Below are 16,366 nucleotides of genomic sequence, written 5' to 3'. Positions count from 1 at the left end.
CTTCGTATTAAATGGCTGGGTGAACCTTGTGTCGGCATGCCCTCTGTTATGCTGTCAGAGAAAAATGGCTTTGTTTCAGGATCTGTTATGCATGTGCAGTAGGCTTTTTCTTTATCCTTCTCTTTGTACTTGCGCATATCTACAGTCCATGCTTAAACAACCGGTATTGATTCTGCACATTCAAGGAATAAACCTTCAGTTGTCAGTGAACCTTATGATCGTCCCCATCTGCTTTTCTTGTCCCTCATGTTCTCTGGCACTGTTTGCCACTATAATGAACCAACATGCCCAACAATACATTTTGATGAACATTAATTTTAAATTTGCATTCTGCAAAAATAAAGTTAGCTGATTTGATTTTTTTTATTGCCAGATTTGGCGGCATGCTCCATTATTTTGTTGCTAAAAATGTGGGTGGACATAAAATTTAAATTATGTTTAATTGCTATGATGTCTTTTCTGGTTTTCTAGTTTGGATTCGTAAATAGTGCACATGCACTCCATTTGCGGACATAGTAGAATCTGGCAAATGGCAATTGAGTCAGTGGTTTGCTTTGGCACTTTTTGTGCTTAGTTCAACCCACCGGTTAATTAGATCAGTTTGGTTGGTTCCATCAAGGTCAAAATAATGGAATCATATGTACAATGTAGAATCTGATATAAACAGTCATCACTGTATGGACTAGAATCAACTGCTCTCGAATCTGCATCTAGATCAAGTGCAGATAACCTCAACCCCCGTCACCATCTGTCGTCATAGCCCATGCAGCAGCTTTGTGTGGGAGGGGTACCGGGCTGAGTGCCATCCTTCACACTGGTTCACCAGTTTTTGCAGCCCCTGTCTAATATTGCTGCCACCCATAGGGGCTCCAGATTCCGGTCTATTGTAAAAATGTTCAAGGTTGTACATGAAGCAAGTGCTATATAAGATTGACTACCTTTACAGCTAGAGGCAATGCTCAAGAAATAAAATGGAAAATCTCAACACGCGATGGTACAGATCAAAAAGTATATTTCATTAACATACCTCTAAACTGTCCTAATAATTTTCCATTAATCATGTGGCTAGATTGAAGTTAAGACCAAGAACACTGGACACTTTTTAATGAAAAGAGAGAAAAGCATGGAATGGGTGGTTGTGTGTAGCAATGTTGTTGACATATCTTCGTATGTTTATTTCCCCTATTGAGTCAAATAATAGTATCTGTAGCTTGTAGAACTGCCATGTGCAACTGTCTTATCTACTTAGAATAAGAGATCATTCTCCTAGCACTCCAATCTTGTGCACTTTGAAGCACAGAATCCATGAAAAGGGGAATTTGTCGAAAGATTGAAAAGCAAAGCACCTGCAGGGAGGTGGTAGTATGCACTTTGACCTTCGTCATGTGGTCGCCTTCTGTGTCGCTACATATACACCTCCTGGGAAACGCAAAGAAAACTTGTTTGAAGAAAATCAGTTACAGCAAATTATTTAGGGTGCTCTGAGGCTTGCCTCTATATTTTTTTTTTGTGGTTTTCAAGACACAGAACCTTCATATGAAGCAAGAGATAAGTAAAAAATGTCCTGCCAGCCCCCGGAAAGTGCATGAAGTACCCTAAAAATGCCTAATTGCGTTGGAGGGCTGCTTTAAAACTTAAGTACCAAAGGCTTGGCCACTCAATATTGTCACGTTACCATGACGGTGAAGAACCACGCACGTGATGAAACTGTTTTTGGGCGAATCTGTGCCCAACTAAATAAGTAACGTTCTGCACACTCATACTCATCGGTCGTCAAACACACATCGGTCGTCAAAATGTGATCTGCAAGTGAAGTGCATTGGCTTACATACAGGGTGTTTCACATAAGTTAAACCAAGGATTTTAAAAAGTGGTTAGCCACATCTGAATGAAACCAGCATGATATGCTTTGCCATCATGTGGCACTCCTTAGAGTATTTTTGATATTCTGCTTAATTAGTCAATTAACTAAGATGAGTTGTGCAAAATATTTAGTATTCACCTTAGAGCCAAGTGCATTTCGTTGCATTGTAGAGGGGATTCGGAAATGACCAATCCAATTTTTTGTGGCAATGTACATGCTGCATGGTGATTTTTGTCGGCGTTTAAAGAAAGCCCACAAAATATGAAATAAAGCCACATGGCTGTGCTATCGTATTGCAGCGCTCTCAACCGCACTTCGCCCAAAAGAACAGTGCACGCGGACTGTGGCAAAGTGAGCGGTCACAGCTCTAGGTATCGGCTTCACAGTATGTCAGCATCTTTGGCTGTGGCACGCGGAAAGGAAGTGCCGTTGTCCCTGATAAGTGGTAGACTCGATGCCTTCAAGGTTGAAAGGGGAAAATGGGCATTCACCCGACCTGTAGCATGAAGCTGTAAAGGAAACTCGGACGGGGTTCTCAGAGTGAAAGCTTCACAGTTGAAGAAAAGTTAGTTCTGGGCAGAGACCTGAACTTGGGAGCAGCTTTCCGGGTCGGTCGCTCTACGATCTGAGTTAGCCAGGAGCTCATCCGAGCTATTCCCAGGCTGGGATTAATTTTTCTTCAATTGCGAACCTTTCTGAGGAACCTGTTTGGCCTTCTTTTACAGCTTGGTGTTACAGGTTGGATGGATGTAAATATTTCTCTTTCAGGCATGGCCAGTGTTATGCACTGTAGATTGAGATTGTCATAGGTGACATTGTGTTCTCCTGGTGCAAAGCAGGATGGGAACACCTTGGGTTGCAGGTAGCGCCTACTCTGCTGGTGCATAAAGCCTTGCTCTGCTTCTTACAGTGCTCTGTGATGTTTCGGTGCAGAGGCTGGCCATTGCAAGCCTGGAAGCAGGGAGCCTGCGTGAGAGGAACATGGCAGTGCGACGTCGAATCGAGCAGCGTCGCATGGCTCGCCACAGGAGGCGGCAGCAGGCATCGAGCACTGAGGGCAACTCGTGGTGAGCCAGTATGCATGACCCGTAGAGTTGCGTACAAGAATTACGTAGAGGGGGCATTGCAGTCGTACCTCAGCAACACCAAAGGTTGGGCTTATTCTGCATCACATTTCAGCATGAACAAAACCGAAGAATAGAGAAGGACAAGCACTAACTTTCAACTAGGGATCATTATTGCAGATGAAGGATATACCGTATTTACCCGAATGAACGCGAGTTTTTTAAATCAAAAATAGAAGTGAAATGTCACCCCCCGCGTTACATCCGAATACTAGGTATAATAATGCTAAGAAAGGCACCAAACACACACTATTAAGCTCGCTTAATGTGCCGCATTTATGTGCGTGTCGATTGACCTGCTCCTTCAAAGTCGTGCGCTCCATATTCAGTGGTCAGCCAATATGTGAACCACGGCCAGGGCGGGTCGCAAATGCGGTGATAACACGAAAAAGGCAAAGCAAACGACACTAACAAGAGCACGCCAGCGACGAGTCACCTTCGAGGGACCAAACGCGGTGATTCTAGTGACGTAGCGATCTCTTTGGGCCACTGGTGGCACGTCCTGGGCACTTTTTTCCACGATAGTACCATGTGACTTACGCCACCGGCTCCTCAGGCAATGCATAGTTGCATTGTCTGTTCAGCGCTTCGACACGTTGGTCGGTTCTTGCCTTCTTAATGTGCCTACATCCAAAATGGCATGCTCTCGCACTCAGTATACCGCTGGCCTAAAACGCAACGCCATTCTACTGCCCGAAAAAGTAGGTAACTCAGTGGCCGCAAGAAGCCTGGACATCAACGAATCGCCAGGAGTTGTTCAATTGCAACAGTCATAAAAAAAAGTTTCCGTGGGCCCGGGAAGGCTGCTTCCCGGATTTGGAGTGTCGTCTTGTGGACTACGTTGGTGAACAACGCTCCCGGCTTCTTGGTGTGAGCATTGAAATGCTTCAGTCCAATGCACGTGAACTTGCACGAGGCGTGGGTTTGGCGCTGAACCAATTCAAGGCATCACACAGCTGTATACAGAAGTTCATGCGAAGGGCCAGTTTTTCCCTACGATGCACTACCTCAATTTGTCAGAAACTACACGAGGACTTCAAGTTGAAACTTGTCGCATTTCAGCGGTATGTCATTGATCTCCGCCGCTCTACCAACATGCCACTTGGACACATTGGGAATGTGGACCATACCCCTGTATACCTTGGTATGCCAATGGTTACGACAGTGTACAAGTCTGGTGAACACGAAGTTCGGATTACAGTTGAACCTGACTGTACCGAACCCGTTTACATCGAATTATTCTATATATCGAACAATTTCTGGGCACTGTATAGTTACAATGAGTATATATAGCAAAAATTATGTTTACATTGAACAAAAATAGCAGCGACTCCCGATATATCGATCGTCGAGCAGCGGAAAAGTGCCCCCAGAAGTTGGCTTTCCCTCGCGGTTGCGGGGAAACCCGACGGCGCGGCTCCATCCAACCGCTCTCCCTACCATAACCGCGCTGCTTCGGACGAGCCGTTGACACCTCCCTGCAAGAAATGATCCTGGCTCGCCCGCAGCGCTTGCTCAGACAGCCAATCAGAGGCTCTTGTGCCCTTGTCGTGCAAAATGGCGTGAGTGCAAGTTGTCTCGGTGCTTTTCTGGTCCATTGTGTGTGTGCCTTGTGGGCCTTCTCCTGCAGTGTTGCCGTGATGAAGCGGCAGAATTTGCCTTTTGTCGTGAAGCTCGAAATCATAAATTGGGTCAAACGCGGTGAGAAGTTGGATGTGTCCCCGCAGCGTGGATGATTCCGAGGAACACTCTCGGGACGGTCTTGAAGAATAAGGGGGAAATTAGGGCTAAAGCGGCCAAGCTCTCGCCCCAGTGCCCGTCGCGCCCGATGCGTACACATGGCCGTGTACGAGTGGTTCATACGAAATTGCTTCAGCCGTGCCAGCTTCCGTGTGCTCGGTGATGACTGTAAATTCTGATGAATGCGACACAGCCGTTGCCGCTGTTGCCGAAACTTGGAGCGAGCTGTCAGAATTTCCGGAAGCTGTTGACGAATCAACAGTGGACGAATTTGTGAGTGCAAATGATGGTGTCGCCACCACGAGAGAGCCCTAAAACGAAGACTACATTGCCGACATCGTACCGAGCACAAGTGAAAGTGGACACAATGAGGAAAGCAACGACGGTCCTTTGCCTACATCCCCCGAAGTCACTTGTGCGCTCACGCTAGTCCGGTGCTTCTGCGCGAATGCGGAAGGTTGCGGCCTCAGCTGCTTCCGACTCCTTAGACAATGTGGAGGAGTGCGTGCATCGCAGGCAGCGAAATTGCCCAAGCAGAAAGAAATGCAGGACTATTTCATGCGAAACTAGGCTAGTTTCATCAACAAAGTGATCTTATAAATGGTATGTGCGTTTATGACATCCAATTATTCAGCAGGCTTATATCGAATTATGCTCTATATCGAACTGATAGGCATATTATTGAGAGTTCGATATAGCCAGGTTCGACTGAATAAGCACTAGAAACGAAAAGAATCGGATAACAGTTAGGCTCGCATGTTTGGCTGATGGTTGCAAGCTCCCTCCCTTCATAATGTTTCACTGGAAGACTATCCCAAAAGAAACATTTCCGAACAATGTTGTCGTACGCTGCCACGAAAAAGGCTGGATGGACTCGGAACTCGTCATAGATTGGACTTCCAGCGTTTGGGACCGAAGGCCAGGTGCATTGCTGCATCCAGAATCAATATTGGTGCTGGATTCTTTTCGAGGTTACCTCACACCTGGCATGATAGAAAAGCTGTAGCGTGACTGAACGCATTTGGTTGTTATACCGGGTTATACCGGGTTGCCTACAAAGTACTTACTAAGGTAATTGCAAATAGAATCAGGAACTACTTAGACTTCAGTCAACCAAAGGACCAGGCAGTATTCCATAATGGCTACTCAACAATAGGCCATATTCACACTATCAATCAGGTGATAGAAAAATGTGCGAAATATAAACAACCCTTATATATAGCTTTCATTGATTACGAGAAAGCGTTTGATTCAGTCGAAACCTCAGCAATCATGGAGGCATTGCGGAATCAGGATGTAGACGAGCCGTATGTAAAAATACTGAAAGATACCTATAGCGGCTCCACAGCCACCGTAGTCCTTCATAAAGAAAGCAACAAAATCCCAATAAAGAAAGGCGTCAAGCAGGGAGATATGATCTCTCCAATGCTATTCACAGCGTGTTTGCAGGAAGCATTCAGAGACTTGGATTGGGAATAATTGGGGATAAAAGTTAATGGAGAATACCTTAGTAACTTGCGATTCGCTGATGATATTGCCTTGCTTAGTAACTCAGGGGACCAATTGCAATGCATGCTCACTGACCTGAAGAGGCAATGCAGAAGGGTGGGCCTAAAAATTATTCTGCAGAAAACTAAAGTAATGTTTAACAATCTCGGAAGAGAACAGCAGTTTACGATAAGCAGCGAGGCACTGGCGTGGTAAGGGAATACATCTACTTAGGACAGGTAGTGACCGCAGATCCCGGTCATGAGACAGAAATAATCAGAAGAATAAGAATGGGCTGGGGTGCACTTGGCAGGCATTCTCAGATCATGAACAGCAGGTTGCCATTATTCCCCAAGAGAAAAATTTATAACAGCTGTGTCTTACCAGTACTCACGTACGGGGCAGAAACCTGGAGGCTTATGAAGAGGGTTCTACTTAAATTGAGAACAACGCAACAAGCTATGGAAAGAGGAATGATAGGTGTAACGTTAAGGGATAAGAAAAGAGCAGATTGGGTGAGGGAACAAATGCGAGTTAATGATATCTTAGTTGAAATTAAGAAAAAGAAATGGGTATGGGCAGGACACGTAATGAGGAGGGAAGATAACCGATGGTCATTAAGAGTTACGGAATGGATTCCAATGGAAGGGAAGCGTAGCAGAGGGCGGCAGAAAGTTAGGTGGGCAGATGAGATTAAGAAGTTTGCAGGGACAACATGGCCACAATTAGTACATGACCGGGGTAGTTGGAGAAGTATGGGAGAGGCCTTTGCCCTGCAGTGGGCGTAACCAGGCTGCTGCTGCTGATGATGATGATGACTGAGTGGAATGACGTCCATTCTTCAGCCCTTGGATGTTTGCTTGAACAAGCCATTCAAGGATAACTTGCGGCAGCTGTATTGGGACTGGATTGAATGTGGATCTACCTCAACACCTGCAGGGAGACTGGCATGCTCGAGTGAATCTACTGTTGCCCAGTGGGTTTCAGCTGCTTGGTATGGACTGTTTCATGAAACAGTCTACCATGAATTTAAGAAATGTTGTATTTCAAATGCCCTCGATGGAAGTGAGGACGATCTGCTGTGGGAAACAACTAGTGACAAAGAGGAGTCCAGCTGTGATGACAACAGTGACATCAATGGCGAGGATGAAGATTAGGCATAGCTTTCAGGTACTTCAATAAAGCTGCTCTCGACTTTTCCTATAGTTTGTTTCCTGCATTACATTTGTGTTCTAAAGTTACGGTTTCTTGCATTACATTCACATTTTTGCATCTATGATCTTGCGCGTTTGCAAAGTCGACCCTCGCGTTGCAATCATGTTCTTTTTTTTCCCGGATTCGCCCCCGCAAAGTCGACCCTTGCGTTACAATTCGGGTCTCGTTACATTCGGGTAAATACAGTATGTACATTGCGGAATGAAAACAAACAATGAGAGAATACTGTCATGTCTGACGGAAGGGCAGCGCAACGGTAGAGTGAAAACATTACGGCTTTATTTAGCCGTCAACGTAACAGCAGTGGGCGAACCGCCCAGTTCTGTGTTACAGGAATGAAAGCCCATGCCAGCTTGAATGCCACCACTTCTTGAGCAAAACCAAAAGGTAATAATGCTTGCACCACTACCACGGTGCATGTCTAGCTGTGAAGCTTTATTGCCTAGACACCCGACATATCATCTCCTCCACACTTGTTTATTGTCCAGTTGAAGCATTACACGCTGTACGGTCAGGAGGTCTGCGCTGACGTAGTGGGTAGTGGCAACCTTGTTTGGTGGCATTCCTGGTTGTCGATGGCTGTTCCACATACTCAGTGCTGCTGCTAGCGCTTGTGCCAGCTGTTAGGATCGGCCTGCAGGGGTACTGCTCTGCCAAGCTATTTCAGCCCGCTGCACTTGCTTCGATCAACCCGAGGTACAGGTGCCCTTCGGAGAACCAGCAAGGACGACAGCGCTAACCCACCATGAACTTACTTCAGAGAACAGCGGACTACGGCAGCTCTGGAATTTAGAGGCGCCGGACAAGGGACATCTGGCGGCCACGCTGCGGGGGTCAGCTCGGGGAATAAAAGGCGCCTTTCCTGAAGTAAGCCCCGAGTTCTACGAAGCCCGTCTGACGTCGGCTCTGGACCGTGAACCTCTGCGAAAGTGTGTGTGTGTAAGCCGTCCTGCAGAGAGGCGGCTTGTTTACGATGACTGGATGAACGTTTCCCTCACCTTGGGATCGAGGGGGGACCGAGTGTTTATAAGCAGCTGTTGTCAGCTGCTAGAGTGTGCTTGTCGTCATGCTCTGTGCTTGTCGTCGTACTCGTGAGCTGTGTGCTTGTTTGCGGTATGCTTCGTTTTGCGGGCTCCATTTGGGAGTCACGCTAGACTGTGTAAATCTATCACATGTTCTAATGTAAATAACATGTAAATAACTCCTAGCGCAGCGATGGCGTAGAGGTAGTACACCCGCCTCGCGTGCAAGAAGTCCGTGGTTCGAATCCCGGTGCCGGCGATTTTCCACCGGATTAAAAAAAAAACATTTGCGTGTTGATAAAATTGCATAAGCAGGCCTGGAGTGTGGCCTGATCCCGGTGACCAGAACCGGTAACGCATTCCCTAACCAGAGCAGGATTAGCCACCCTGGTGTGGTACTTGGCCACAACCTCCTATAGGAACACAACAATCAAACCCCGTCCCTCAGTCCCCAGCAGCTGCGAAGCAACTGACCACGGCGGCGGTCAGACCTGCGACGCAGCAGAGGGTGCTAAGAATCCCTGGCTCCGGACAGGCCGTCATTGGAATATGAACCTGGCAATGTTTAACGCTAGAGCGTTATCTAGTGAGGCGAGTCTAGCAGTGCTATTGGAGGAATTAGAGGGCAGTAAATGGGATATAATAGGGCTCAGTGAAGTTAGGAGGCCAAAAGAAGCATATACAGTCTTAAAAAGTGGGCACGTCCTGTGCTACTGGGGCTTAGCGGAGAGACGAGAACTAGGAGTCGGATTCCTGATTAATAAGACTATAGCTGGTAACGTACAGGAATTCTATAGCAAAAACGAGAGAGTGGCAGGTCTTGTTGTGAAACTTAACAAGAGGTACAAAATGAAGGTTGTACAGGTCTACGCCCCTACATCCAGTCATGATGACCAGGAAGTCGAAAGCTTCTATGAAGACGTGGAATCGGCTAGAATAGAACTGGGACGACTTTCCAAGTTAATCAACAAGCGTAAGAAAGCTGACATAAGGAAGTATAATATGGATAGAATTGAACATGCTCTCAGGAACGGAGGAAGCCTAAAAGCAGTGAAGAAGAAACTAGGAATTGGCAAGAATCAGATGTATGCATTAAGAGACAAAGTCGGCTATATCATTACTAATATGGATGAGATAGTTCAAGTGGCTGAGGAGTTCTATAGGGATTTATACAGTATCAGTGGCACCGACAACGATAATGGAAGAGAGAATAGTCGAGAGGAATTCGAAATCCCACAGGTAACGCAGAAAGAAGTAAAGAAAGCCTTGGAAGCTATGCAAAGGGGGAAGGCAGCTGGGGAGGATCAGGTAACAGCAGATTTGTTGAAGGATGGTGGGCAGATTGTTCTAGAGAAACTGGCCACCATGTATACGCAATGCCTCATGACTTTGAGTGTACTGGAATCTTGGAAAAACGCTAACATAATCCTGATCCATAAGAAAGGGAACTCCAAAGACTTGAAAAATTTTAGACCGATCAGCTTACTGTCCGTTGCCTACAAAGTATTTACTAAGGTAATTGCAAATACAATCGGGAACACCTTAAACTTCCGTCAACCAAAGGACTAGGCAGGATTCCATAAAGGCTACTCTACAATAGACCATATTCACACTAGCAATCAGGTGATAGAGAAATGTGTGGAATATAAACAACCCTTATATATAGCTTTCATTGATTACGAGAAAGCGTTTGATTCTATCGAAACCTCAGCAGTCATGGAGGCATTACGGAATCAGGGTGTAGACGAGCCGTATGTAAAAATACTGCAGGATATCTATAGCGGCTCCACAGCCACCATAGTCCTCCATAAAGCAAGCAACAAAATCCCAATAAAGAAAGGCGTCAGGCAGGGAGATATCTCTCCAATGCTATTCACAGCGTGTTTACAGGAAGTATTCTGAGACCTGGATTGGCAAGAATTGGGGATAAAAGTTAATGGAGAATACCTTAGTAACTTGCGATTCGCTGATGATATTGCGTTGCTTAGTAACTCGGGACCAATTGCAATGCATGCTCACTGACCTGGAGAGGCAAAGCAAAAGAGTGGGTCTAAAAATTAATCTGCAGAAAACTAAAGTAATGTTTAACAGTCTCGGAAGAGAATAGCAGTTTACAATAGGTAGCGAGGCACTGGAAGTGGTAAGGGAATACATCTACTTAGGGGAGGTAGTAACGGCGGATCCGGATCATGAGACGGAAATAATCAGAAGAATAAGAATGGGCTGGGGTGCGTTTGGCATGCATTCTCAGATCATGAACAGTAGGTTGCCATTATCCCTCAAGAGAAAAGTGTATAATAGCTGTGTCTTACCAGTACTCACCTACGGGGCAGAAACCTGGAGGCTTACGAAAAGGGTTCTACTCAAATTGAGGACGATGCAATGAGCTACGGAAAGAAGAATGATAGCTGTAACGTTATGGGATAAGAAAAGAGCAGATTGGCTGAGGGAACAAACGCGAGTTAATGACATCTTAGTTGAAATCAAGAAAAAGAAATGGGCATGGGCAGGACATGTAATGAGGAGGGAAGATAACCGATGGTCATTAAGAGTTACGGACTGGATTCCAAGGGAAGGGAAGCGTAGCGGGGGGCGGCAGAAAGTTAGGTGGGCGGATGGAATTAAGAAGTTTGCAGGGACGACATGGCCACAATTAGTACATCACCGGGGTTGTCGGAGAAGTATGGGAGAGGCCTTTGCCCTGCAGTGGGCGCAACCAGGCTAATGATGATGATGATGATGAAATAAATCCTGCTCGCCTAAGTCCTGACGAAGATTCGAGGTCCCCCCTACAACTACGACCGCCAAATCTTACACAGCTACGACGTGGTCTTCATTGTGTAAGTCGGTGGCTGTGATCACCGTGTTGTCACAGTCTGGAGCACATACGATCTATTTGCTGTGGCACACAAATTCATACACACCTCGAGGGGACACGACACTAACCTGATGCGACACTGGACCGGTACAGGCGAGAACGGTAGCACTGAACCACCTTGGTCCGCAGCAAAAATTGTGGACACGCACGAGATCTCCTTTGCTGAACATACTCACCCGCCTGTGGCGACTGGTGTCTTGAAACTGTTTGTAGGCAACTTGCTCCTCAACGCAGGGCCTGACGAGGTCCAGCCTAGTCCTGAGGTTCCACCCCAACAGCAAAGGAGAGGGTGCCTCTGCTGTAGACGCTTGCAGAGTGTTGCGGTACGACAAGAGGAAGTATGTGAGCTATGTGGTTTGTCTGAACTTCCAAAGTGCGCCCTTCAGCATCTGGACGAAACGCTCTGCCAGACCATTGCTGCTGGGCTGGTGCTGGGAGCTGTTCGCACATGTCTGGTTCCTACTCATTGCAGCTACTCCTGCAAATCTGGAGAAGTGAACTGAGTGCCGTTGTGTGACACTAGTCTCAAGGATTTCGAATCTGCAAAACAGTTCATGTAGGCATGAAATGGTTGTTTCAGTGGTGGTTGTCTGCATTGGAAACACTTCTGGCCATTTGGAATGTGCATGAACTGCCATAAGGTATGTCACTCCATTAATCAGGTCAGCAAAATCAGCATGCAACCGTTGCCAAGGGCCTGTAGGCCATGCCCTAGGATGCAGAGGTGCTTTAAGTGGCAAATTGCAATTAGACATGCAAGCAGTATAAGACGTTGTGAGCCTCTCTATATCACTGTCAATTGTAGGCCACCAAACGTAGCTGCTTGCTAATTATTTGGTGCCAACAACACCTTTGCGTAACTTGTCCAAAAGGAACGTGCGAAATTTTTTGGTAACAAGTACACGCATTCTTAGCATAATGCATCCTCGATGTATGGACAGTTCCAGTCTATGAAAGAATGGTTTGATCTCATCTGGGACACTATGTGGCCAGCCTGCCAGAATATGATGTGTAACTGTATGCAAAGTGGCATGATGTGAAGTTTCACGAGCAATATCATTGCTGTTGATTGGCATCATGTCAAAGCGTAAGTCATAATAAGATTCTTCCTGCTTGCTCTTCGACCATCGGCTGTTTTATTGGAAGCCTATACAAGCAGCCTGCGTCAGAATTCTCTGCAGAAAGCCGGAACTTTAATGAAAAAGAGCAGGTGGATTAACCAGCTTCCCATCGTTGTGGTCTGGCGGCCGTAATTGCTGGTATGCCTGTTTTGGGACCAAAACTTGTAGCCATGGGCATGTGGTCTGTGAGCGAAACAAAATGCCTTGCATACATGTAGTAATGGAATTTTCTAACGCCAAACACAAGAGCCAAGGCTACTTTTTCTAATTGACTATAACTTTTCTCAGCACGACTCAAGGTGCCTGAGGCATATGCTACTAGCCGTATCTGACTGTCGAAAAAAATTTGCAACAACACTGCACATATCCCATAGGCGGATGCATCACAAGATGATTGCAGGGGCAAGCCCAGATCATTGTGGGCCAAGACTGGGGCTTGTGAAAGCAGCTGCTTGTTCTGTTGAAAGGTGCGATTGCAAGCTGCGTTCCAGTCCCAGGTGATCTCTTTCTGCAGGAGCTTGTTTAACCCTTTGAAGGTTTTTGCCGTACATGTACGTCGGCGGTTTTCTGTCCCGCAAGGTCTTTGCCGTACGGGTACGGTTTCGACCCTCCGTTTGAAATTTCGCGCCATAATGACAATGCACGCTCACTGTGAGGTGCTGCCACCTCTTAGGACTTACAAGAAGCGTTTGAAATTCGTGCTACCTTCATGGGGAGATAAACATAACTGACTTCTAGCTTCAGCGCGTCGTCGCGCAGACTGCGGCAACACCCCTTTTGCGGTTTCGGTTTCGCCGCGTGATCGCAACGGAGGCGCGCGAAACGTAATTTTTCTCTTTGTCGGCACTCTCTTGCAGATGCTGTGGAAGTTGATTTCTATCTTGATTGGCGCTGCTCTTAGCTTGTTTATAACGCCGCTCGCGAGGTATTCTCGCTTTCAGCGGCAACGCGGTTTCAGTTCCGCTGCAACGGAGGCGCGCGAAACGTGATTTTTATCTTTGTCGGCACGCTATCGCAGGGGCGGCGGAAGTTGATTTCTATCTTGATTGGCACTGCTCTTAGCTCGTTTATCACCGCCGCTCATGAGGTATTCTCGCTCTCTGCGACTGTTCGGGGACTCGTGTTTCAAGGATACCACACTCTGAAATACTATTGAACATTTTGCAGTTCTGAGTGATGCCGACACCAAAATACTGATCCTAATTTTTTTTTACTATTTATTCCCGACTTTATACATCTTGGACATTCAAGATCCGCAATAAAATAATTTGACCCCCTGGGAAAGTTTTCTTCAAAACAATTCGACCCTCAAAGGGTTAAGGGGAAAAGAACTGTGGATAAGTTTGGAATGAACTTTGCGTAGTAGTTGACCAGGCTCAGCAGCGATGGAAGTTGGTGCTTATCGGTTGGCAACGATGCATTGGTTATCGCAGCCAGCTTTTCGCTTGTGTGGATGCCATGTCTGTCGATAACATGGCCCAAATAAGTTAGCTTGTCACGAAAGAATTAGCACTTCAATGGCTTGATGCGAATTCTACATTCTGACAGTTTTTTCAGAACTGCGTCAAGGTTCTGCAAGTGTTCTTCCTTTCAGCGACCCGTAACCAGGATATCGTCAGTATAGGAAAACATAAAGTTGAGACCCTTCAAGACATTATCCATTATTTTTTGGAATATTGCGGGTGCCGAAGCGATTCCAAAGGGTAGACGATTTACGGCGTAAAGGCCCTTGGTGAATGTTAAGCGTCAGGTACTGTTTTGACTCTTGATCCATTTCTACTTGCTGGTACGTCCTGTTAAAATCAATTTTAGAAAATTGCTGTCTGCCAACGAGGGCTGCAAGCAGCTCATCAGGTTTGGGTGATGGGTAATGTTCTACATCTAGTATAGATTCAATGTCAGCTTGTAATCGCCGCATTCTCCTACTCACCCATCCCACTTCAAAACTGGCACTACCAGAGTGCTGTACTCGCTACTCGTTACTGGTGTCAATATGCCCATCTGTTGTGTAGACAACTCTTGCCCAACAGGACTTTTTAGAGAAAACTGAATGGTTCGAGCTATGAAAAATTTTGGTGTCTTCCCATCTTTGAAAACAAGAGGTGCCTTCTCATCTTGAATGGTGCCTAGCTCATTCTCAAAGATGTGCTCGTAGCAGTCAAGCAAGGATTTTAGCTTGGGCAATCATTCAACGCTTAGTGATGGCTCACACTGTAGCTGTTGCAGGCCACAAACTTGCCTCCAGCCGACGCACACGTGCTGAAGCCAGTTCCGCCCGAACAGCTCTGGACCGCTCTGAGAAAGCATGTACAGTGACAAGCACTGGCACTGGTCGTTGTGCTCTACTCTAAGAAAAGAAATATGGCCTGGCTTCACAGGTTCGCTCATATACATCCTGAGCGTCAGCTTAGTTTCCCTCAGAGGTACTGTTAGAAAAAGTGAGCGAAACTGACCCAGTGACATTACTGAAACGGCGGCTCCTATAGCAAGCTTCATTTGCACAGGAACACCTTTGATGGTTAGCTGAGCATGATGGGGTCTTCTGTCTCTACCTCTTTGGTAGCAACACTTTGGACAGGTGGTTCCGACGGTTGTAACACCCGAACATTCTGTAGCGTTCACTTCCGCTTCAGCTGCAATTTTCTTTGCCGCATTAGGCAGGCCTTCTGAATGTGCCCTTTCTTGTTGCAGAAAAAACAAGTTTCATTGACATGCACACACGCATTGGCAGTGGGAGCAGAATTACAGCGGAAGCATTTCATTGTTCCCCTGGTAGGCAGCTGATGCACCTCAAACTCGCTTTCAGTCTTCGAATGGGCAACTGTAGCCTTAGCGAGCGCAGTTTGCAATGCTGTTGCGTGGTCAATAGCTTGTTGAAACATTAGATTCTTGTCTTCCGAAAACAAGTGTCTTTGAATGTTGACTCTAAGTAAACCGTACACAAATCTGTCTCGAAGCAACTCGTCAAGAAATGCACCAAACTCGCATGTTTGCGCCAATGCCCATAGCTCTGCCACATACTGTGGTATCATTTCATGTTCCTTCTGCCCTCGGCGATGAAACTGTTCACTCGCCTATGACTGATTGTTCAGGGGCCAAATGTTTATGAAGCAGTTCGCACATAGTTTCCAGTCGCACTTAATTTCCAGTGACTTCGAGCACGGTTTATATGGAGTGGCACGTGACTTGAGCGAATACATCTGTGGACCCAATATGCTGATGGACGCATCCACCTTCCGCTCCTCCGGAACATTATTGGCTCGAAGATACACCCACATGTGCTCTTTGTAGCTAGTTCATTCGCTCATAGAATGTTTGAAATGTTCTACTTGCCCTAGCTGCAGTCTTGTTGTCGCCTTCACCATACTGTACCACCGGGCTGCTTCTCGACTGCCTAGCATAATCCGTCAGCATGTGAATTCCGTTGCTGCCAGACAGGAGGTTGTTCCTTGTTGGCAGCATGCCATTCTTATTGCCAGTCTATGTTGTGTTTGATGTAAGGGCAGCGCAACCGTGGAGCGAAAATGGTATGGTTTTATTTAACCATCAACTTAACAGCGGCAGTTGAACTGCCTGGTTCTATATTTCAAGAATGAAAGCCTGCGCCAGTTCGAATGCCGGTGCTTTTTGAGCACAACCAAAGTGTGATAACATTTGCACTGCTGCCATGGCGCATGCCTAGCTGTGAAACCTTATCGCCTAAGTGCACGGCATATCAAATACGCAAGAAGAGCAGCACAAGTTAAAGAGCAATAAAAACATGACTTGCTATCACCTATTCCATGCGCCTACACACCCCAAAACATGACGGTTCTTTCTGTGATAAATTGATTGAGGGTTTGCTAGCAGATGGTCTGCCTTAATGCGCCATCTAGGCAGCATCAGTAACCTTGCATGAGCATTTTTCATGATGT

The 16,366-nt window shown here is 46.4% G+C and overlaps 1 protein-coding gene across 3 annotated transcripts in view; it reads left to right on the top strand.

Annotated features, from left to right (window-relative positions):
- LOC135917936 (protein FAM204A-like) overlaps positions 1-16,366 on the top strand; it is a 124,386-nt gene that overhangs the window by 31,329 nt on the left and 76,691 nt on the right. For 2 of the 3 annotated variants that reach the window (XM_070538261.1, XM_065451576.2), the window contains exon 2: positions 2,798-2,931. In XM_070538261.1, the coding sequence (XP_070394362.1) occupies positions 2,798-2,931 (134 nt within the window). Of the gene's footprint in view, positions 1-2,774; positions 2,932-16,366 lie in introns of all 3 variants that reach the window. The other variant, XM_070538262.1, reaches the window with a different exon arrangement.

This window comes from Dermacentor albipictus, chromosome 5 (genome assembly GCF_038994185.2).
Source record: "Dermacentor albipictus isolate Rhodes 1998 colony chromosome 5, USDA_Dalb.pri_finalv2, whole genome shotgun sequence".
NCBI classification, from domain to species: Eukaryota; Metazoa; Arthropoda; class Arachnida; order Ixodida; family Ixodidae; genus Dermacentor; species Dermacentor albipictus.
The sequence above is the reverse complement of the archived record's forward strand: the minus strand, read 5'-3'. Positions and strand labels throughout refer to the sequence as shown.